At 39.4% G+C, this 24,548-nt stretch overlaps 1 protein-coding gene across 6 annotated transcripts in view; it reads right to left on the bottom strand.

Moving 5' to 3' along the window:
• The window catches only part of agtpbp1 (ATP/GTP binding carboxypeptidase 1), a 240,091-nt gene that overhangs the window by 139,901 nt on the left and 75,642 nt on the right, over nucleotides 1-24,548 (bottom strand). For 3 of the 6 annotated variants that reach the window (XM_080188828.1, XM_080188827.1, XM_080188826.1), the window contains 4 exons: nucleotides 20,014-20,088; nucleotides 14,344-14,411; nucleotides 5,094-5,157; nucleotides 292-438 (listed from right to left, as the gene is read on the bottom strand). In XM_080188828.1, coding sequence (XP_080044954.1) covers nucleotides 292-438; nucleotides 5,094-5,157; nucleotides 14,344-14,411; nucleotides 20,014-20,088 — 354 coding nt within the window. The remainder of the gene's footprint in view (nucleotides 1-291; nucleotides 439-5,093; nucleotides 5,158-14,343; nucleotides 14,412-20,013; nucleotides 20,089-24,548) is intronic. The other 3 variants (XM_080188829.1, XM_080188830.1, XM_080188831.1) reach the window with 1 other exon arrangement.

The raw sequence follows: 24,548 nt of genomic DNA, 5'->3' as shown, positions 1-24,548 counted from the left end.
AAGTCAATTGCATATCAGCTGGATTTAATGGTTGCACTATCAAAACTGAGTTAGCCCAACTCTCAGGATCTGTGTACATAATTTAAGATGACAATTCTGTGATGCTCAGAAGGCATGCTGCTTTGTTGGAAATGTGATGCTTTTTATTACACCAAGGTCTGCCTGTTCAGTCTAGCATTATCTAAAGAGCAAAACAGACCCCTGAAAGGAATGTTCATCATGGGAAATGATTAAGTAAAGACTTTCTTCAAGCTATGGCACCCTCATATTTAGTTCAATTAAAAAGAATACCTTTGGGTCCAATCTTTGCCAGAATGGAATGTAGTTGCACCATAACCTCTTCATTTGGAGGAGAATCTTTACTGGCACTAAACAGCAACTGAAGGAGAATTTGGCTTCCTCCTTTGGAAACCAAAACACCACATCTGCGTCCTCCACCTAGAAGACAAATCAGAATTTGTTTTTACATTTGCACAAATACAATGAATGATGCAAACACTACCAAGACAACATTTCATTTTATGCATCAGGTGAATCTGGCTCTTAAGTTAGTCTGGATTTTACAAAGCCACTTTTACAGGAAGAACTCTGCCAATATATTGTATGAAAATCACAGGAGGTATAATATATCACCCGAATATTTAAAATGGAGCATTCTATAAACAACAGTCTTAGAACTCTTATCCTCATTTTCTTCACTAGTAAATTGAATTTACCTAGGTTTCCAGTACATTTATAAACAAAAAGTTGAGATGCTGATGACATAATGTGTTACAGGACAGCAGGAATAATTATTTTCTACAATGTCTGATATGGGAATTCTTACTGCTGAGTAAGCTTGCAGAAGTGGCAAAATGTTTCATTCTCTAAAATTGGCACGTTACCCAAGTAAATGTGAAAATTTAAATAACTTATTCCTTTTAACCCAAAGTGCTACAGACAATTATCTGTTCATCTGCATTTTTCAAACATCAATTGCCTCTTTGCCATGTTCTGTTCAAATTGCTTAATTTAAAAATACCAGATCATTTAACTTTTTTGAAAGAAATCATTGAATAAATCGGAGTAGACTCTAGCATTCAAATTGATTAAAAAAAAGATGAGCTTACAAAAATGTATACGACATTCTAAAACTTAAAATTCAACACTGTATATTGTAATCAAATTTTAGAGAGATTGTTTCCAAGTAATTCCGACTTAAGGACTACGGTTTCCTAGAATTATGTTCAATTTTCTTAGGAACTGGAAAGAAATTCTACAGTTTTTGCTGAATTAGCAACAGGTTCTTGTCTTAGTTTTCTTATGTCTCCCAAGAGATTGACGATTTGTGCGATGGGTTGAGCTATATTAAGCAGATTAAGCAGATTTAACTGGGTTCCCTTATCCCAATTTTGGCAGTCATGATGTCGAGATGCAGGCGTTGGACTGGGGTAAACACAGTAAGAAGTCTCACAACACCAGATTAAAGTCCAACCAGTTTATTTGATAGTTCCACCAGAACCTTCCACACACCTGATGAAGGAACAGCATTTCTGAAAGCTTGTGGGATTACTATCAAATAAACTGGTTGGACTTTAACCTGGTGTTGTGAGACTTCTTACCAATTTTGCAGCCAATGGTTGACTTTATATTTGAAAAACTTATAAGAAGACAATGTGAATGCTGTCTGGATGTATCTGACAACAGATTTTCATATTTCTAAGTACTAAATCACTGCTCAAAGTGAGCTAAATAAATAATCACCTACCTGGGAGAGTCATCTTCATTCTTCAAATAATATGCATTATCTATGCAGCATGGGGATGTGGTCTAGTTTGATATGTTCTGGGGAAACCATGTGCTGAGCACATAGATTATTGCAGTATGGAATTACAAATAGGTGATGCCATATATGGTTTTTCATTCTAACATCAGGTAAAGAACCTACATTTAGATGATAGTGCCAGTTCATTTTGACCACAGGCTTAATTCTAATTAAGTAACCTTCGTCTTCTCAAGTATGCATGATAAATGGGTGATTTGCAAAGATTTCATACCATTTCTGAAACAAAGACCAAACTAGATACCAAACCTTTATTCTCCACTTTCATTGTTTGTGCACCACATAAAATGGTACAAATTTAGGAAAGCATAAAACTATAGGTCAGGCCATATGTGATGCTGTGGGTTGCAATTATATCTAAACAGTTGGGCTCGCAAGAAAAAGGTAATAATTGCTGCATGTAATAAACTTGGACATCCATCACCTGAAATTCAACTTGAGAATTACCCAGAAGCATCTATGGAATTGGTAGAAGGACCCATTTAGGAGGACTTTCACAGCTTAAGTTTCTTCAAGATGGTAACACACTAAATGAACTAAATCAATTGTTTTGTTACTCCCTGCTTAATTTCCCTTGGGACCTTACAGCAATAAGAAATGAAAAACATTGAGATAGTCTAAACTATTCCGTTTAAAATACTTATAGCTCAGAGGATATTTGCATGCTAGAAATTATGAAACGTTTGATATGTGTGCTGCCAGAAGAAAAACAATTGCTTAAATTGCTTATTGATCAAAGGAAAATGCAAAATACCCTTTACTAAAAGCTGCAGAATGGCAAATGAAACATGCTTGATCTCCTGTACAGAATAAAATACTTCATTAACTGAGACAAAATTACCATGTGACAAAATTACCAGGTAACAAAATTCAACTCAAGCTTGAACTCGCTACGTCAACGTGACAATCTAAATGAGGTTCCCATTCATAACCAATAAGGACCTAACTGGGCATAATCGACACATAGCATACACAAAATAAAACGGAAAGAAAACAATACATTATGAAAGAGAAAAATAGCCATAATACGAACTCAGACTTAGGATTCAAATGAATATCAAAAAAATGCTGAAAATATTCCATATTAAGAAAAGCATGTTAATATGTCTGACCGACTTGGTAGAATATTACTGTGTTACAAACCCTTGAATGGGACATCCTACATTTTATTTTTCTAGAACGGTTAGAGAACAGAGGAAGGCCATTCAGCCCAATGTGTCCATGCCAATTCTCAGAGCAAATCAGCTAGTGCCACTCCCCTGCCTTTTCCCTTCAAATCTTCTCTCATCAGCAGTTTTCCGATTCCCTTTCGAAAACCACAATGAAACCTGCCTCCACCACACCCTCAAGCAGTGCATTCCAGATCCTAATCATTCAATGTTTAAAAATGTTCTTTTTTGGTGATCACCTTAAATCAGTGTTCTCTGGTTACTGATCCTTCCATCAATATCTGGTTACTTCCGGGTTCCCATCCTCCTAACAAGTCAGTTTAAACTTTCCCAACAGCAAATCACCCCAAGACATTGGATTCAGCTCTATTCAACTTCAAGCAACAAAGTCCACACAAATCTAAAGCTCTCCCCTTCCTGCACCATCACTCCAACAAAGGACCCATTTGCTCTATCTTCCCATTTTATGCTCAGTGTTGGCACCTATGCCACCTGTTACTACGCATGCGGTCCCCCTTGCTACTTTTTTCTTAGCTCTCTGATATCTACCTGCAGGATTTCCTTTTTTCTACTTATGCTGTTTGTACCAAAATAGACAATAGCTGCTGGCTATTCATTTTCCCCTGCCCTCCAACCCCCCCAGAGTGCTCTGCAGCTACTCCGTGACATTTTTGATCCTGACAACTACCATGCTTGATTCATGTTTACAACCTCAGGAACATGTGACAGTTCTCTAAACTATAGAATCACTTAGCACTGTTGCTTTTGCAAATCTAGTCAAGTACAAATATTTTTGACAACTAACTTGTGCATTTATAAAATTTTAACTATGAATCTACCAAACATAGGAGATAGTAAGGATTTATGTATTTAAGCTTCTCATGCTCACTAACAAAATGAAGTGCATTAGTAGTTTTTGGTAATCTAAACTATTAATAATTTTAAATTATTTTTATTGCCCCAGATTCCTTGTTCTTGGTCATCTATTCCATTTTTCCCACAAAGCTTCCACCCAGCACCTCCCAATGTTATGTCTCTGAGACTAAGGAACTTAAAACTGCATCCCTAAATTAAACATAGATTTCACTACATCTTAAATTACCATATCTTCTCATTGATATCCATTAGAAATAGCTTGCAGTATGGCCACGGGATTGGCTATGACAATGCCATTTTAGCCATATGCACTTAATTTTGTAGAAAACACCTCGTACACAGAACAGGTAAATGTATTTTACATGTTTATGAAACAGAACATGTACAATCATTCAGTGCCAAAATTTAGTATCTTTTTATCAGCAATGTTTGGAATTCCAGGCTGAATTTATCAGACACAACACATCTTAGACAAAAGCTTAGATGCCGCACTATCAGTTATGAGCAATACTTTGACCAGCAGAGGAAGACACATTAGATCTTCTGTTTCTCTCCATGTGGAAGGCAGCTGGACGCTGCTTGACCTTTGCCATAACATGTCCATGAGCTACTGATTATTGATTATTTCTTCCAGTGGTCAAGATGGCTGGTTAAGCTGATCACTACCCTTTTCTGAAAAAATGGTGTTTCTGAAGTGTTGGGTTAAATAGGTAGGCAATAAACGGTAAGCAAGAAAGCAAAGTACACAAAATAATAAGAAGTACTTTTGAACTCTGCTTTTTGTTATATCATCTTACTAACGAATGCATAAAAATGTTAAACACACATTTATAGAATCACGTGAATAACTTAAGATCACATGCAAAACAGTTTGGATTTTTTTTTAAATTTACAACTTTAAAATGCAATGTGGATTCCCAATTAGCCACATGTGTCTGGCTGGCAGATAACATACTGGACAATGCTATTTTAATCATTAATAGCCTAATCCCACTGTATTTTCCTCTGCTATCTACTGCTTCAATGAGGAAGAAGTGCAGTCTATAAGGATGCCGTTAGTAACATCACAAGCCTTATTTATGTTTGTGTTTTTTTATTTTGCTCTTTTTTCCTTCACACTTGCAAAACCTTAGCTAAAAGTGGAACCATGGAAGACGGGGAGAGAAGGAATTGCCTCTAAATTCAGAACAATGAAACAAATAATCTTTCTATTCAAACAAACTCACCCACTGAGACCAGTTCATTAAGTATGTTGAGGATATTCAACGTTGTCTGTAGATCATGAGTGTTCTGAAAAAAGACAATTTTTTTTCATCACCATTGATCAAAGGAACCTTACTCTGAGCACTTTCAGTCTTTTAAACCAGTTATCGGAACAATTCTATAAAAGACCAATACATCACAGTCAAGACAATTTTATTTCACTGCAATGTCCCCTGGGAAAGCACCAATTTCATATCTGAAAGAGGAATTTAAAATATTTTTTATAATTCACTTCTACTTTGTGGAGAACTGCTCCAATTAGATCCCCCCCACCCCCCCAAGTAGTCTTTGCCACAATATTCAACTCACAAATGCTGAATATCTAGGTTGACAGCACAGAAGTATTATAATTATATTTAATAATCCTTTTCTCATGTGTGCAACAAAATAGATACTTACATCCTCAAAAAAATACTGGAGTAGTTGAGACCATAAATAAATTAGGCAATGACTAAGATAAGTAATTTGATGCACTAGAATGCACCACAACAAATCCTTACGTTTACCATGTTGTACAATTTGCTGTGTGAGCTTAGAATTCTGTATAAAAAAGCAGTAATATGAATGGTTTCTGAACAGAACAGAAACACAACAAATGATTCACCAGAACCAATTATTCGATCACCTACGTGCAATTATCACAGATTCTGTACCTTAACAAATGTTCTTTCTAATTGAAAAAGAATACGGTGCACAGTGTCTGACTGAGGGGAGTGCTTTTGGAGTTGGATGAACACGGAGTTATAAGGAGGTAAGTACTCATTAAACTTGCTTTCAGAGTGAGCTTAATTCGTTCGTATTTGGAAATTTAAAAACTGCACTTTAGTGCATTCCTGCCACAGGAATCAGCTGAGTCAGCTCTCAACTGAACATGGCACGTTATTTGTACAACTTGTTAAAACCAGTTCCAGGGCCTTGTAAGTTGTGCCTACAAAAACAGAGGCCTCAGAGCGCTGCTCTGCCTGCACAGTGAGTGCTGCCTCGCTGAGAGGAGTGCTTTTGGAGTTAAATGAACATAGGAAGTTAGGTGAAACAGGCAGCAGAGGCTACAAGCGAGCGTGCTGATTGCTAAGTGTTTTTTTTTATTTTTGCTCTTGGCATTGTAGTTCTTGTACACTATTATGGTGTTTCTGTGTAATTTCTATGGTTTATAGTTTGAAAACGATATACTTGTTAGTAACAAGGAGCAGAAAATAAGAGGTCTAGAAAATTGTGTACATCTGAAACAAAACATCTTTCAAAAGTTTAATTTAAAAGGGCAAGGCATGACAGAAGAGCTCCAAGCTGTGGTTTACTCCTCTTGCTCCACGTGGCAGACTGGGGACAGTTCCATCCCCTGAGTCAACATGTGTGCAGGAAGTATCTCCAGCTACAGCTCCTGGAAACTCGAGTTTCAGAGCTGGAGTGGTGGCTGGAGACACTATGGAATATCCATGAGTCAGAGAATATCATGGATAGCATGTGTAGAGAGTTGGTCACACCACAGGCTCAGACTCCGCAGGCAGGAAGAGAATGGTCATCACCAGACAAAGCAAGAGATAAGCAGGTAGTGCAGGAATCTCCTGTGACCACTCCCCTGCATAACATACATACCGCTTTGGATACTGTTGAGGGAAACGACCTCTCTAGGAAAAGCAGCAGCAGCCAAACTCATTGTACCATGGTTGGTTCTGCCGTAAAGAGGAGGGGTAAAAAGTGTGCCAATGCAATAGTTATAGGGGATTCAATTGTAAGGGGAATAGACAGGCGTTTCTGTGGTCTCCAGGATGGTTTGTTGCCTCCCTGGTGCAAGGATCAAGGATGTCTCGGAGCAACTGCAGGACATTCTGACATCCAGTGGTCGTAGTACACGTTGGTACAAGCGACATACTGAGAAAAGGTATGAGGTCCTAAAGCAGAATACAGGGAGCTAGGAAGAAAGTTAAGAAATCAGACCACAAAGGTAGTGATTTCAGGATTGCTATCAGTGCCACGTGCTGGTCAGAGTAGAAATGAGAGGATATATCGGATAAATACATGGCTGAAGAGATGGTGTTGGGGGAGAGTTTCAGACTCCTGGGGCATTGGGATCAGTTCTGGGGGAGGTGGGACCTGTATAAATTGGACGGGTTACACCTGGGCAGGACTGGGACTGCTGTCGTAGGGGGAGTGTTTGCTAGGGCGGTTGGGAAGGGTTTAAACTAATATGCCAGGGGATGGGGGAGTCTGAGAAGAGGAACAAGGACAAAATGTGGGGAGAAGGTTCCAACTACATCAAAAAATCAGGAAAAAAGTTAAAAGGAAGGAAAACTCAGAAGATATTGTTAATGGAAGTGTTAGAATTCAAAAAGAAGGTACAAAAATCAGCATAAGGGCACTTTATCTGAATGCCTGTAGCATTTGAAACAAGTTAAATGAGTTGACAGCACAAATCATTGCAAATGAGTATGATTTGGTAGCCATTACAGAGACATGGTTGCAGGATGGTCATGACTGGGAGCTGAATATCCCAGGGTATCAAACTGTTTGGAGGGACCAACAGGAAGGTAAGGGAGGTGGTGTAACTCTGATATTTAAGGATATCAGGGCAGTAGTGAGAGATGATATAGGTTCTATGGAAAAAAGGTTGAATTCATTTGGGTGGAAATTAGAAATAGTAAGAAGAAAAAGTCACTGATAGGCATAGTCTATATAATCACATCATGGTGGAGTGAGAAATAAACAAAAAAAATTGATGCATGTAAAAATGGTCCAACAATTAACTTGGGGGATTTTAATCTACATATCATTTGGTCAAACCAGGTTAGTCAAGGCAGCCTTGAGAGGAGTTCGTAGAACGTATCCGCGATAGCTTCCTTGAACAGTATGTAATGGAACCGACAAGGGAGCAAGCTATCCTACATCGGGTCCTGTATAATAAGATGGGAATAATTAATGATCTTATAGTTAGGGATCCTCTTGGAAGAAGTGATCACAGTATGGTTGAATTTAAAATACAAATGGAATGTGAGAGAGTAAAATCCAATACCAATGTCTCGTGCTTAAACAAAGGAGACAATAAAGGGATGACGGAGGAGTTGACTAAGATAGACTAGGAGCAAAAACTTTATGGTGGGACAATTGAGGAACAGTGGAGGACTTTCAATGCAATCTTTCACAGTGCTCAGCAAATGTATATACCAGTGATAAGGAAGGTCTGTAGAAAAAGAGATAATCAGCCCTGGATATCTAAGGAAGTAAAGGAAGGTATCAGATTGAAAGAAAATTCAGAGTGGCAAAGATTAGTGGGAATCTAGAGATTGGGAAATCTTTAAAAGGTCAGCAGAAAGCCACAAAAAAAGCTAGAAAGAAAGATGAGATGGATTATGAGAGTGAACTAGCTCAGAATATAAAAACAGATAGCAAAAGTTTCTACAAATATATAAAATGAAAAAGGATGGTGAAAGTAAACATTCGTCCTTTAGAGGACGAGGAGGGGGTGTGATAACTGGAAATCAGAAAATGGCTGAGGCATTGAACAGGTATTTTGTGTCAGTTTTCACAGTGGAAGACACAAATAACATACCAAAAATTGATGACAGGAAGGCTTTGGGAAGTGAGAACCTAGAAACTATTATCATGAAAGAGGTAGTGTTGGGCAAGTTAATGGGGCTAAAGGTAGGCAAGTCTCTTGGTCCTGATGGAATGCATCTCAGGATACTAAAAGAGATGGCGGAAGAAATAGGAAAGGCACTAGTACTAATCTACCAAAATTCACTGGACTCTAGGGCGATTCCCGCAGATTGGAAAACAGCGAATGAGACGCCACTGTTTAAAAGGGAGGTAATCAAAAGGCAGATAACTATAGGCTGGTTAGCTTAACTTCTGTAGTGGGGAAAATGCTTGAATCTATCAACGAAGAAATAGCGAGCCATCTGAATATAAATAGTCCCAATGGTAACACGCAGCATGGGTTCATGAAGGGAAGGTCATGACTATTTTGTGGAGAACATTACGTGTGCAGTGGACAATGGGGAATCTGTGGATGCGGTCTATCTGGACTTCCAGAAGGCATTTGACAAGGTGCTGCACCAAAGACTGTTACATAAGATAAAAGTGCACAGTGTTACGGGTAATTTATTAGCACGGATAGAGGATTGATTAACTAACAGAAAGCAAAGAGTGGGGGTAAATGGGTGTTTTTCTGATTGGCGATCAGTGACTAGTGGTCTACCTCAGGGATCAGTGTTGAGGCCGCAATTGTTTACGATTTACATAGATGATTTGGAGTTGGGGACCAAGTATAGTGTCAAAATTTGCAGATGACACCAAGATGGGTGAAGAGCAAAGTGTGCAGAGAATGCTGAAAGCGTGCAAAGAGATAGAGATAATCTAAGTGAGTGGGTGATGGTCAGACAGATGGAGTACAATGTTGATAAATGTGAGGTCATCCATTTTGGTAGTAATAACAGCAAAATGGACTATTATTTAAATGGTAAAAAATGGCAGCATGCTGCTGTGCAGAGGGACCTGAGAGTCCTTGTGCAGTAATCTCAAGGAGTTGGTTTGCAGGAAGTTAAGAAGGCAAATGGAATTTTGTCCTTTATTGCTAGAGGGATAGATTTTAAAAACACTGAGATTATGTTGCAGCTGAATAAGGTGCTGGTGAGGCCACACTGGAGTAGTGTGTACAGTTTTGGTCTCCTTACTTGAGAAAGGATATACTGGCACTGGTGGGGATGCAGAGTAGGTTAATTCTGGAGTTGCGGGTTGGCTTATGAGGAGAGATGGAGTAGAATGGGGCTATACCCATTGGAATTCAGAAGAATGAAGGGAGATGTTATGGAGATTTTATAGAAATTTTAAAGAAGCCTATGAGATTATGAAAGGAATAGATAAGATAGAAGCAAGGAAGTTGTTTCCACTGGCAGGAGAAACTAGAACTAGGGGACATGTCCTCAAAATAAGGGGAAGCAGATTTAGGACTGAGTTGAGGAGGAACCTCTTAACACAAAGGGTCGTGAATCTATGGAATTTCCAGCCCAGTGAAGCAGTTAAGGCTACCTCGTTGAATGTTTTTAAGCCAAGGATAGGTAAATTTTTGAACAGTAAAGAAATTAAGAGTTATGGTTAACAGAGCTGAGTCCACAAAAAGATCAGCCATGATCTTACTGAATGGCGGAGCAGGCTCAAGGGGCCAGATGGCCTACTCCTGCTTCAAGTTCTTAAGTTCTTAATATTGAAGTAGCCATGCAACATATTTTTTGCAACCCTGACCGGAGGTCAAGTTTCCAAAGGGGACTTGATTCTGTAAGAGGCTTGATGCTGCCCATTTAAGTATCTATTTGCATTTAAATAGCATTATTACCACTTGAAAAGGTGACAACTTTCTCACGATGGGTTGAACCCGGATGATCTACAATAAATTCTGACCAATGCGTGTAGATAAAATATTCAAACACTTAGTGAGAATACTGAAGTTGCATTTTGCACAACTTGCTGCATTTTTAATAAGTAGCAGTACAGAACTGTTCTTTTTCAAGGGACCTAAGAGACTTTGGAACTGAACTCCAGTTTTTTACCAAAGTATATTTCCAGGCCCAGTTGATTTGAACCTCCCCACTATGAAGACCAAATCAGAAGAGTTGCTTCTTATTCAGATATACTCTACTCAGTCAAGCTCGCAATGTGGTGCATTTACTTGCGTGTACTGGACTGGAAGATAAATACATTAATACACAGGGCTGTTAACGCGCAAGTAAGTGCGGTGTGCAGGAATGGGACAGCCGTAGTTATGGGGGATTTCAATCTGCATATTGATTGGTCGACCCATGTTGGACGTGGTGGGCTCGAGGAGGAGTTCTTGGAATGCTGCCGGGATAGTTTCCTGGAACAGTGTGTGTTGGAGCCAACGAGGGAGCGAGCTATCTTGGATCTGGTGCTATGTAATGAGGCGGGTAGAATTAGGGAACTTGTGGTGAAGGATCCTCTTGGGGAGAGTGATCATTGTATGGTGGAGTTCCTGGTGCAGATGGAGGAGGACAAAGTGGGTTCCCGGACACGCGTCCTTTGTTTGAACAGAGGGGAGTACGGTAGGATGAGAGAAGAATTGGCGAATGTGGACTGGGGGAGCGCGTTGGAAGGTAGGTCTGCTGAGGAGCAGTGGAGGATCTTTAAGGAGATCTTTCTTGGTGCTCAGCAGAAATTTATTCCGATGGTCAAAAAGGACCGTAGGAGGAGAGGTAATAAGCCATGGATAACGAAGGAGGTGAAGGAAAGTGTTAAATTAAAAGCAGAGGCGTTGAGAGTAGCTAAGAGTAGTGGGCGAGAAGAGGATTGGGAAAGGTTTAAAAGTCAACAAAGATTGACAAAGAAGTTGATAAAGAAGGGTAGGAGAAACTATGAAGCTGGGCTAGCGCTTAATATAAAAAAGGATAGCAAGAGTTTTTATAAATATATAAAAAGGAAGAGGCTGGCTAGGGTGAACGTTGGTCCCGTAGAGGATGAGAGGGGGGACTTAGTGCTAGGGGATGGGGAAATGGCTGAGGTCTTGAATAACTTTTTTGTTTCGGTCTTCACGGAGGAGGACGTGAATAATTTGCCAGATGTTAGAGATGGAAAGGTGGGAGGACAGGAGGGTCTCGATGACATTACTGTTACTCGAGAGGTGGTGCTCGACAGACTGGAGGGGCTGATTGTGGACAAGTCCCCAGGACCGGATGGAATGCATCCGAGGGTCCTGAAAGAAATGGCGGAGGTGATAGTGGATGCCTTGGTGTTTATTTTCCAGACGTCGCTGGATTCCAGGGAAGTGCCAGAAGATTGGAAAGCGGCTAATGTTACGCCGTTGTTTAAGAAGGGTGCCAGGCAAAAGTCGGGGAATTATAGGCCTGTTAGTTTAACGTCTGTTGTAGGTAAAATGTTAGAATCCGTCATCAAGGAGGAAATAGCGAGGCATCTTGAGGGGAACTGCTTGATAGAGCAGACGCAGCACGGTTTCCTTAAAGGGAAGTCGTGTCTGACAAATTTACTGGAATTCTATGAGGATGTGTCTAGGGCGGTGGATAGAGGAGAGCCGGTGGATGTGGTCTTTCTGGATTTTCAGAAGGCGTTTGACAAGGTACCTCACAAGAGGTTATTGCAGAAGGTCAGGGGGCATGGAGTTGGGGGTAGGGTGTTAGCGTGGATAGAGGACTGGTTGTCAAATAGGAGGCAGAGAGTGGGGGTCAATGGGTGCTATTCGGATTGGCGGATGGTGACTAGTGGAGTGCCCCAGGGATCGGTGCTGGGGCCTCAGCTATTTACCATTTATATAGATGATCTGGAGGAGGGAACCAAGCGTAGGGTGTCGAAATTTGCTGATGACACCAAAATTGGAGGAAAGGCAAATTGTGCGGAGGGTGGGGAGAGTCTACAGAAGGATCTAGATAGGCTGGGCGAATGGGCCAGGAAATGGCAAATGGAATTTAATGTTGGCAAGTGCGAGGTGGTCCACTTTGGTAGGAATAATGGTAGGAAGGATTATTACTTACGTGGCGAAAAACTGCAGCAGGCGACGGTGCAGAGGGACCTCAGGGTCCTTGTGCATGAGTCGCAAAAACCCAGCTTGCAGGTGCAGCAGGTGGTCAGGAAGGCAAATGGGATGCTGGCCTTCATAGCGAGGGGGATTGAATATAAAAGTAGGGAGGTCTTGCTGCGGCTGTATAGGGCATTGGTGAGGCCGCAGCTGGAGTACTGTGTGCAGTTTTGGGCGCCGTACTTACGCAAGGATATTTTGGCCTAGGAGGGAGTGCAGAGGAGGTTTACTAGGCTGATGCCGGAGTTGAGGGGGTTGAGCTATGAGGAGAGGCTGAATAAATTAGGCTTGTACTCGTTAGAGTTTAGAAGAATGAGGGGAGATCTCATTGAGACGTATAAGATGATGAATGGGATGGATAGGATAGAGGTGGAGAGACTCTTCCCGCTCAGAAAGGATAGTAGGACTAGGGGGCACAGCCTCAAGATAAAGGGGGGGGCGGTTTAGAACGGAGTTGAGGAGGAACTTCTTCACTCAAAGGGTGGTGAATCTCTGGAATTCTCTGCCCGTTGAAGTGGTGGAGGCTACCTCGCTAAATATTTTTAAGACGCGGGTTGATGGGTTTTTGATAAGAGAGGGAATTAAGGGTTATGGGGAGAGGGCGGGAATGTGGAACTGAGCCAAGACAGATCAGCCATGATCTTATTGAATGGCGGGGCAGGCTCGAAGGGCTAGTTGGCCTACTCCTGCCCCTAATTCTTATGTTCTTATGTTCTTTGCAGACATGAATTGTCCTGATGAATGCACGATGAAAAGCTTAAACAAAAAAGGATTTTTTCAGCAATATTCAAGTTCAGTACTACTGTCAGAACAGGAGTGCGGGGCTGGGCAAGGAAGGCAATTATTCCCAGGTATTCGAGTCAATTCTTCAGAAGAAAATGGACTGTTCCAAACAAATGCTGAAGAGCTTTCCAATTTACATGCTAAAGGAACCTTGAAAGTGGTGTCCTCCTTTTCTAGTCTGTAGTAAAGAAAATGGTGACTATAATCACTTGGAAACTTAGGCACAACTTGCTCAACCCAAAGACAGTATTTGGGCAGCCAATTCTGTTCAATGGGCCAAGATACAAAATGGCTGCACCAATGACATAGAGATATTACACAATCAAATATTCCTGTGTGATGGCTCATCTGGGACTTTGCCAATCTATGACAATGAAGGTAACAGTTGTATAATGCAATTTTTTTCCCCTGGATATATCAGATAGTCATCCAGTTAGAATCCCACAACGAAGCTGAAGTGATCTTATTAACAAATGACTATATTTTCAGATTTCTAAAACAGTGCTCTGTTCCAGTATGCCATAACCTGAAGAACATTTTTTTGATTTCGCCTTGCAAGGAAATAGCATGGAAAACTTGTGTGTTAAGCAGCAATACTTGTGCAAGAGAGAGTTGTATTATTATTCTAAAGAACCTTTTAAATGTGTTAGGTCAAAATCATTTTCCTTTTCCATAACGGAAATTACAAAACCTTTTTTCTGAAATCCTCAAGTCTGCGAGTTTAATGTACAGCATCCTGCATATCTACAATATCACTATGAACACGTACATCTCTGCAGGATGCAGAAAAACAAATTACTGAGTGTTGTTTCTTTCATCCTTTCAGCAAAAGATTCTTATGATTTTGATTAGTGCCCACAGTATTAGGAGGAAATATGAGAAAAAAAGCCGTTTACCTCAAGTGTTGACAAGATTACTTCCATTCCAGTTGAACCCTTGGCTGTTATATCTTTCTTCGTTCTTTCTGCAAATTCAAATCAATCATTATATGATGTAAAATAATTGGTAATATCACATATAAAAGTGATTGATATACAAGTATTTGTTAAGAAAAGCAGCGTGTAAATACTGGAGAATTTGTTTTTGCATTAAACGTACCCAATTTGAATTATTTCATGCAATAATTTATTGTTGGTGAGCTGAATTGAAAATTATTTCAACTAACAAAATATCAACATCAGAAATAAAATATGATCCCAAACATAGTAGCTGCAGTTTTGCTTCTAAGCAAAGTATCAGATTCTGATATCCAGTTTTTCTCACCTGCCTTCATTGTGAATGCATTATAGTTCTTTGTCTTTATGCATGCTCTACTATTTACTTAATCTAGATACAAGATTACTGAGAACACAAGCTGGATAGATCATATATTGAAAAATGCAAAATAAATAAGTTGAAAATAAATCATCATTAGTAAGCAAAAAATTATATAAGCCCCGATTTAATAGTCAGCGAGGCTATCAACATTCACCATTATTATGGAATAAATTGGCTGCTATTTCTGACAATTACAGATGCACAACTAAATGAGGAAATCCAGAAGTCACTGTCTGATTCACCTAACTAATACACAAGTTTTGCTACACTAGTATCACTCTGATAGACATGGTATTAAAATGCATGCTGAGTCACGAATTTACTATACTTATCCAATAGATGTCCACTGAACACAGCAGAAAAAGTTAGGGCTTAACCATTCAAGCACAAGTGAACATTTAATGGAGTGACAAATTTTAATTATTGGCAAAATAAATACTTCTGGCATTGAAAATTAATTGCAAGCATAGTCTCTGTTAGCGACTGCTTCAGAAATTCCAAGCTATATTATGAAGTTAGACTAGATCCCAATTATTTTTGATTTTTGACTGTAGTATGAGGGCAAGATGTTTCGCCCCAGATGGGATTATATTGACCCACTAGGTTTCATTAAAACGAACTTCACTTAATACATTTTAACTATTAACAACAAGAACTGAAATACTTAAACACGACAAGACAATTCTTAACTGCTACCCTATTAGTTCCAATTTAAGTAATATTCCTCAAAGCCTTAAACTCCACTTCAGAATTAGATGGTAAAAACACACAGGCCTACACGGGATGCCAATTCCCAAACCTCCAGAACACCACTGGAAAGAGATACCCATTTTCTAGCAGGTTCAATCTCCAGAGAAATAGAGAAGAGCTTCCAGTCCTTACGAAATTCAAAGAGAAACTGCCTGCTTGTCTCTCTGTAAGCCAAGCTCCTCCCATCAACACATAATGTGTTATTGTCAATCAAGCTAATTAAACCATACTTCTGAAACTCCAGTAGACAACAAAAAAAACAAAATCATATTAGCTCAGATTAAAGCAAACACCCTAATAACAAGGGGCAAATATTCTTCTGCATTCTCAGCAGGTGGGCTGCCTGGAGCAGCCCTGTTAACAAAGCGGCACTGTTCAACAGAGCTGAATCTTAACATCTCCTTTACAAGAAACATGACACAAATACATTTCTTCAAGGCATAGTATCAATATTGTCATATCTCAATTTCTTCAGATTGTAATACATGATTTTAAAATACACGATAATTTAAAAATATTTCCTTGATTCTACATTCCACTTTTTCCTCATTTACTTTTTGTACATGATTTTACACTGATATAAGTATTTGAACTTCAATTTCCTAGGTTAAATCTTGCATGACTCTGATAATCTTTCAATATGATTGGCTGAGGATACATGTTCTTTCTTGCCCTCTTCAAACAAGTCCACTATTCCCTGTAGAAGGCACCAGACAGTTTCAAATGTTCACTGACCATAAAGTTCTAGTAAGAAGTCCATGAAAAGTTTGAGTAGTTGTAAACATTTGTTGTTGACAACCAAGTCTGGATCACTGTAAACACAGGTATGAAGGGTGATGGTATTGGTAAGAAGAGCATTGCTGTGCTGGAGAAAGAGGATATTCCAGAGGGTTCAAGGACAGAATGTTTTTGACTAGAGCTAAGGAACAGGAAAAGTGCAGTTATATTACTCGGTGTAGCCTATAGATCATAAATGAGTGGAAATTGTGTAGAGGAACAAATTTATAAGGAAATTATAGAGATGCAAACATCATAGTGCATTTATAATGGAGCACTTTAATTACCCAAACACAGGCTGCAGGACAGTTTTAGTATTGAAGACGGAGAGGAAGTAACATTCCTAGATTGTGTTCAGGACATTTTCTACAGCAGTTTGTGCCCATTCCAACAAGAAAGGCTGGACCTGAATCTTGGAAATGAGATGGATCAAACAGATGAAGTATCAGTGGGGAAAGTTAGGAGACAGTGATCATTGTCTCGTAAGGTTTAGGGTGATGGTAGAAAAGGACAACATTGAATCCAAAGTCAGTCAGCTGACTTCAACAGGGCAAAAAACAGAACTGGGCCTGATAAACTGGAACAATAGGCTGGCGGGAAAACCTGTAGCTGAATAATGGGCTGCCTTCAAATATGATATGGTTCAGCCATTGACAAGGTATATTCCCTCAAAAGGGAAAGGTAGGATGAAGAAATCATGAACTCCTAGGATGAATAAGGAGTAGAAATTTAGATAAAGAAGAAAAAGCTTGCTTAATGTAGGTGTCAGGTAGAAAATCACAGTTGAAAATCAAATGGAATAGAGAAGATTCGAGTGGGGTGGGTTGGAAAGGATATTACTCAATTGGGATGATGACAAAAAACTGCTATAGGCATGTAAATAGTAAAAGGAGGAGTGTGACAAATTGTGAACCTAAAAGGAAATTTATACCTGGAAGCAGGGAGCATGGCTGAAGTATTAAATGAATACTTTGTATCTGCTAAAGAGGTAAATGCTACTCAGGTCGTAGTGATAGAGAAAGAAACTCTGTCACAAGAAGGGATCAAAGTTGATATGGAGGAGGTAATTAGATAAACTGTCAGTATTTAAGATCGATTAGGCACTGGAACCAGATGAGATGCATCTAAGGAAATTGAAGGATGTGACAGCAGAAATTGCAGGGGCTCAGACCATAATGTTTCAGTCTCCCCTTTCTCACAGGAGGTTCCAGAGGACAGGAGAATTCCAAATATTACACTCCTTTTTAGAAGAGGTCGTAAGGATAAACCAGCAATTACAAACCAGTCAGTTTAACTTTGGTGATGGAGAAGCTTCTCGAAACAACTATTCTTGATAGAATAAATAATTTCATGGAAAAATGATTAGGAAAAGCTGGCATAGATTTCTAAGGGAAATGTGTTCAACTAACTTGCTGGAATTTTTGAAGAGGTAACAGAGGGTTGATAAGGGTATTGCAGTTGAATTGGATTTTCATAAAGGCTCTTGACACAATGCCATACAACAGAATTGTGAGAAAAGAATAAAAGGGACAGTAGCAACATGGAAACAAAATTGGCTAAATAATAAGCGCGTGTGTAATGGTCAAATTATATTTTTCAGTCAAGAGGACAGTCAATCATGAAGTTCCTCAGGATTAGTATTGGGACCCTCATTTTTTCCTGATGTATATTAATAATCAAGATTTTGGTTTGCAGGAGACGATTTGCAGATGTTACAAAACTGAGAAACATTGTTAATTGTGAAGAGGTCAGTGTAGATCTTTAAAAGGACATAGACAAGTTGTTGGGAATGGACAGAGGTGGAAAATATAGTTCAATGTCAATAAGTATGAGGTGATGCATTTGGTGGGGGGAATATGGACAGACAATACAAAATAAGTGGTATAACATTGGGGGATGGGGGCAGGTTGGGGCTCGAGAGGCCATGGGAGGAGGGCAATGAGTGGGATGGTTAATATCTTGGGGCAGCTTCAAAAGGACCCTCTGCCCACACCAGCAAATGCTCTGCCATTTGTCTCACAAAGAGACAAAAACTTTAAAAACTTGCCTGTTTGCGCATTAACTGGCCAATAAACTCACCGCAGAAAGTGAGAGCTCATACTTCATTATGCAACGTGTTAAATAGCTTCATAAATCCACTTTCCTGGCCAAGAATGAAAACAATTTGAAGTGTTGAGCCTTAATTCTGAATGTAGTAGATACTTCTTACATTAGTTAAATTTTAAATTATTTTTCTTAATTTTCCTTTTGGCCTCTATGTCTCTTAACCCAATCATTCTTTCCCTCTATTTCTCATTCTAATCCTCCTTTTACTTTTGATCTTCTTTATCTGATCTGTCTTTTCATTATCTATTCTAATTCAGCCTTCTCCTCAGTCCCTGTTTCATTTCTTGGTTTCATTCCCCATTCTTATATCTCATTGGTTAAGCAAATGTCCTGTTAGGCCTCTCATGAATCAAGGTTCCAAATGTCAAGTTGCTCTCACTGTGGCATTATCAGTTTACATTTTCAGCAAGCTATGGGTGCAAATAATGTTTGTGCTGAAAGGGGTGTGGAAAAAGTCCAGCCAACATCTCAAGCCACAAGATGCCTCATTCCAACAAGATTGGGTCTTTAACCCAGTGTTTACCTACTTCATATTAAAAAGATTATCTTAACACTAATCAAACACTTTATATTAAAGGAGAAAAAAAGTGCTAAACATGAGTCCAGAGGAACTCAAGTATAGGGACGTTCTGTGAAGAAAATTACCATTTGTCAACAGTTTCCTTCCTTCAAGTTTTGGAACTAAGGCAATAGGTAAGCTATAATAGCATTTCCCTCTGTTTGTTACAATGGATCCGTTTAAATGCCTCTGAACTACGTAAAATTAACTTATTTTCAAACTTGCAACATATTACAACGTATTGTTTACTTCTAATTTAAATGCAACTTTGTGAAACATAACTGGGGAGTCAAAGTGTTCAAAATATTGACATTTTAAGAGCTATAAAACATCAGAATAAAACGGTTAATTTCACCAGCCTGGTTCTGAAACGGCTCCATTCAAATACAGTATCCATATTTTTCTTAGAAGTTAGTGATGATGCACCTTCTTCAACACCCACATATTGTTAGGAAGAAAGTTCAACGATTTTTAACTGCGTGACAGTTTCGGTACATTTATATATTTTCAAGTCAGATTGGTTTGTGACTTGAAGGGGGGTTTGTGGTGGTGGTATTCATTTATGATGCTGTCCTTGTTCTTCTAGGTGGTACAGACCGAGGGTTTGAAAGATGCTGTTGAAGGAGTGTTGCTGCAGTGCAGTAAACATTCTACACACTTGCCACTGTGCGTCGGTTATCGAAGGAACGAATGGGGTGTCGATCAAGAATGCTGCTATGTCTTGGATAGTGTAGAGCTTCTTGAGTGTTGTTGGAATTGTACTCATCCAGATAAATGGAGCGTATCCCATCATACCCCTGAATTATGTCTTGTAGATGGTGGACAGGCTTTGGGGAATCAGGAGGTGAGTTACTTGCCTCAGGATACCTAGCTTCCAATCTGGTTGTGTAGCCACAGTTAAGTTTTAGTCAATGCTAATCCACAGGACCTTGATGGTGGCAGGTTCAGTGATGGCAACGTCATATATACTAATCCAGAAAAATGACAACTCCATGTTTTCTTTTCCTGAACCATTGCAACACTTTCCCCCTTCTTACAAAAACTTACTCAATATTACCTGAAGATATGGAATCAGGTTTCATGTGCATCCTGACAACACGCAACTTCCCATCATCTCTCACAGTCCCTCCAACTAAACACAAAAAAGAACAAAATCAGCATTCTAGCATCCTCCTATAAATTCTCTGTATCTGTCACTGATTTCATTCCTGTTTAAGGTCACACCTTCAGGCTGAAGTCTATTATTCCAAACCTCGTCATTCTATTTGTTCCCAGGCTGAGTTCCTGACCACATTTTCTTTGCACAGGAACAGCCAACCTCCTCTGCTGCTGCCTCAGCCTTTCCTCTCGTGAAATACTCATCCATGCCTTTGTAATCTTCTTACTATTCCAATACTTTCGCAGACAGCCTTATAGACTCCATAACCTACTGCTCTTTTCCTAACTTGCAACGATCTTTTCCATCACCTGAGCTAATCGATGCACGCTGCTTGGTTAAGAGCTTAATTTAAAATCCCTTTAGACCTCCCAACCTCAATAACCTCTTTCAGCCCTACAATTCTCAGAATTATGGTAACATCCAGATTGCAGGAGCACAAAGGGGTGGCAGTGGTCATGGATTAGTCATAAATGGAGTGTGTTGCAAGTAAAAATTAAAATTTCCAAAATCCATGCTTGTATGAAATAGGAAGTGAACAATATGCAGAATTGTGCTGAAAAGTGACATGTAATTTTTGTGCCGTGCAACTATAAAACACCAACCATCTACAGCAAGATAACCTGATCACCGCTTCTTGGCATTAAACAACATTACCTTTGCTGAAACATGCACCATCAACACTGTGGAGCTCAACTTAACTGTTGCGGTGAATGAAATTTTGGCTGAGCACCAAATTGCGTCTTGAACAACACCCAGCAGCTCCCACCTTCTACAGTCGCAATACATCACCTGCCAATTATTTTATCTATTTATTTTCCTTTTTATATAAATTTTGTTTAGTATCTCTCCTAACCACCACTTTCTGTTGTAATTTAAACCTTAGTACTGGAATAGAATTTTACTCCTTAAAATACTTTAAATGTATATTTTTTCTAATTTTCAACTGTAAACACTCACTCTAAGAGCAATTGCTCATCAGCCAATAAGCTTAGTTTTTCCTGTGATGTTCTAATTGAATTTTTTTCAAGCTCAGTGTCCTCCAGCTGCAGCTACAATTATCCTGTAATACACAATTGTAGGTCCCAAGCCTAGCTCATTATTTATATCCTCTCCACTCTTTTCCAGGCAAATTGGAGGTAAAGGTGAATGCTGTCATCTAGATCTGCCCTTCATCAAATGGCAACTCCTAAATTAGGGAAATTGATCCAGATTTTCTTGAAACTCATCCTTAATCTAATTTAATGACGTAAAGTGTTTTTCTGTGAAATCTGGTTGAAAGCAGATCTTAGATTTCCAGATGTTCAGTGAAAGGTCCATTTTCTCATATGCTTCTGAGAAAGAATCAGTTGACAATGACTTGGAGCTCAGTTTCTGAGTGAGCACACACAGAAGTATGATAAATATTGAAGCTTTGAAGTGAGATTGGAGGGGTTTTGGTTTTGAACTGGAAGTATCATCTGTTCTGCTTATGGGTAATTTGAAGATGAGGTTTAGGAAAATTAAGACATAATGACACAGCCTTTGACAACCTCATTTTCCACTTAGAAGTTTCTTTAGTGAGGAGTTGCAGTATGAGGACAGTGTTTACATATCATATGCCACAAATAGCATGGCTATAAGGGCAGATCAGAGGCTGGGAATTGCGTGGCAAGTAACACATCTCCTGATTTTAAGATGTTGTCCACAATTTACAAGGCAGAAGTCTGAGCATGATGGAATACTTTTCAATTCCTTTGATTAGTGTAGCTCAAACAATGCTCAAGAGGCTCAACACCATTCAGGAGAAAGCAGCTTGCTTGACCAGTACCCCATTGACCACCTTAAACATTCACTCCCTCCACCACTGATAGTGGTGGCCAACCTTCCTTTGACATGATCTCCTGGCTTTAGAAGGAGTGCAACAAAAGTTCACCAAACTAATGCCTGGGATGTTGGGATTGGTTTGGGGAAAGATTGAGGAAACTGGGCCTGGATTCTACAGAGTTAGAAGAATGAGCGTGATCTCATTAGGGCAGACTTTTTTAAAAAAAAACAAACAAGGCTCAATAAGACAGATTCAGAAAACATGTTCCCCTGGTTTGGGGTGGGGGGAGGGCGGTGTAGAATCAGGGGACACAGTATCAGAATAAGAGACAGGCTATTTGGGTCCTAGATTAGAAGTTTCTTTAGCAGAGGGTGGTGAATATTTGGATTTCAGGGATCAATCCACAGGGTAGCACAGTGATTAGCACTGCTGCTTGACAGTGCCAAAGACCCAAGTTCAGCTCTGGCTTTGGTGACTGTCTGTGTGGAGTTTGCCCGTATCTATGTGGGTTTCCTCCTGATGCTCCAATCTCCTTCCACAGTACAAAGATGTGCTGATTAGGTGAATTGGCCATGCTAAATTGCCCCATAGTGTCCAAGGATTTGTAGGTTGGGTGGGTTAGCCATAATAATTGTGTCAGGTTACACGGATAGCGGCCTGGGTGAGGGGTTCTTTTGGAGAGTTGGTGCAGACATGATGGACCAATTGTCCTCCTTCTGCACTGTAGAAATTCTATGAATCTATTCTATCATTCAATCATTGAGTATATTTAAAGCAGAGGTCGATAGATTTCTAGATACCAATGACATCAAAGGGTATGGGGAAGGTCAACCATGATCTGGTTAAATGGCTAAATGGTCAAAATCCTGGAACTCCGTCCCAACAGCAGCCTTTCAAAGCAGCACTTCATCACCACTTTCTCTGGGGCTATGAGGGATGCTCAGCAATGCTCACATCCCAAGAAATGAAAAAAATTTGTAAGGGATACCAAAAATCAAAACAATTTTATAATTATATTCAGAAAAAGAAGGTAATCAGGAGCAATGTGGGTCCTTTGAAAATTGATAATTACGCAGGAAAATGAGAAATTGGTGAATCTGTTGAATAAGTATGCAGAGATCAGTATGCAGGACTTCCTGAGTAAACTAATACTGAATGAAGCAGGGACAGAAATTCTTTGAAATTGAGCAAAATGCCAGAAATTATGATATTGGCACAGATAAATGATAAATGACAAGATGGTTTCCATCCCAGGAATTTACAGAAAGTGGGTGAGAAAATTGCACACAACCTATTTATAATCTTCAATAGTTCTCTTTATTCAGTAAACACTCCTTTAAAGTGGAAAACTATGCATGTCAACCTGCTCTTTAAGAAACTTGACAAAGGGAAACAAGAGAATAACAGGTCAGTCAGCCAACATCTGTTACCAGGAAATTATTAGAGTCTATAACTTAGACTAGAGTAAACGTAAACTGAGCAGTTTCAATTGATCAAAGAGAACCAGCGTGAATTTGTAAAGGCTAGATGATGCCAGACAAAACTGAAAATCTTATTTTTTAAATGATGACCGAAGTAGTAGACAGGAATGTCCATGGTATGGATTTTCAGAATGCTAGCTGAAGTTGAAGCTCATGGAACTGATCTGGTTAGGAAATTGGCCAAGCAGCAGAAGGGATAATGAATCAGTGCTCTAATTCGTAGGATGTGACCAATGAAATCCTGCAAGAATAGTAACAGAATCTCAACTATTCGCTGTATTGAGAACAACTCAATGTGATCGGCGCAACTCGTGGGCCGAAGGGCCTGTTTGTGCTGTAGTGTTCTAAGTTCTATGTTAACAATATCAAATAAGGCAGCATTGTAAGCTGTGCAAATAGAAGCATAAAATTAGAAATAATTAATAACAACTAAATAAATCATTGAAATCTTTTGAACAGATGAAGAAAAATCATCAAAAAGGCTTATTTAATGCTGGCCTTATATCTTGACACAAAGAGAACAGGAGCCACACTGCAACTGTACAAATCCAAAGGCTGCCCAGTTGAACTGTAGACCTTTCATAACTGAAATTAGGAAGCATTTCTACATACAATGGGTGGAGAAAATTTGAGAAACTCATCCGCCAGCAGGAACTGATGCTAGATCAATTGTTAACTTTCAATCTGAGATTGATAGGTTCCTGTTAACCAAAGTTAAGGGATATGGGACAAAGGCATCAGAAGCTAACTCGCCTACTCATGTTTTTAAGTTCCCTAGTGAAACAACTACTGCCAATAAAACAGGTGCAATAAAACAGGCAACCAGGTGCATTAGATTTAAGGTGCTATTGTATGGCTATTTGTTAGCTACTCAATAGCTGCTTAAAGGGCTCACAGAAACTAGAAGTAGAAGCAGGCTCTTTGAGTCTGCTTCATCATTTATTACAATCATGGCTGATCATATTTAATATCCTGATTCCTCCCCCCGCCCTCCACATATCCCTTGAGCTCTTAAGAGTTATATCTAATTTCTTCTTGAAATCAGACAATGCTTCGGCTTCAACCATGTACTGTGGTAGTGAATTCCACACATTCACTGCCTCTGGATGGAGAAATTTCTCCTCACCTCAGTTCTAAAAGGTTTACCC

This window comes from Carcharhinus amblyrhynchos, chromosome 5, assembly GCF_965287045.1.
Source record: "Carcharhinus amblyrhynchos chromosome 5, sCarAmb.v2.hapA, whole genome shotgun sequence".
Classification (NCBI taxonomy): domain Eukaryota; kingdom Metazoa; phylum Chordata; class Chondrichthyes; order Carcharhiniformes; family Carcharhinidae; genus Carcharhinus; species Carcharhinus amblyrhynchos.
This window is presented reverse-complemented; position numbering and strand designations above follow the sequence as displayed.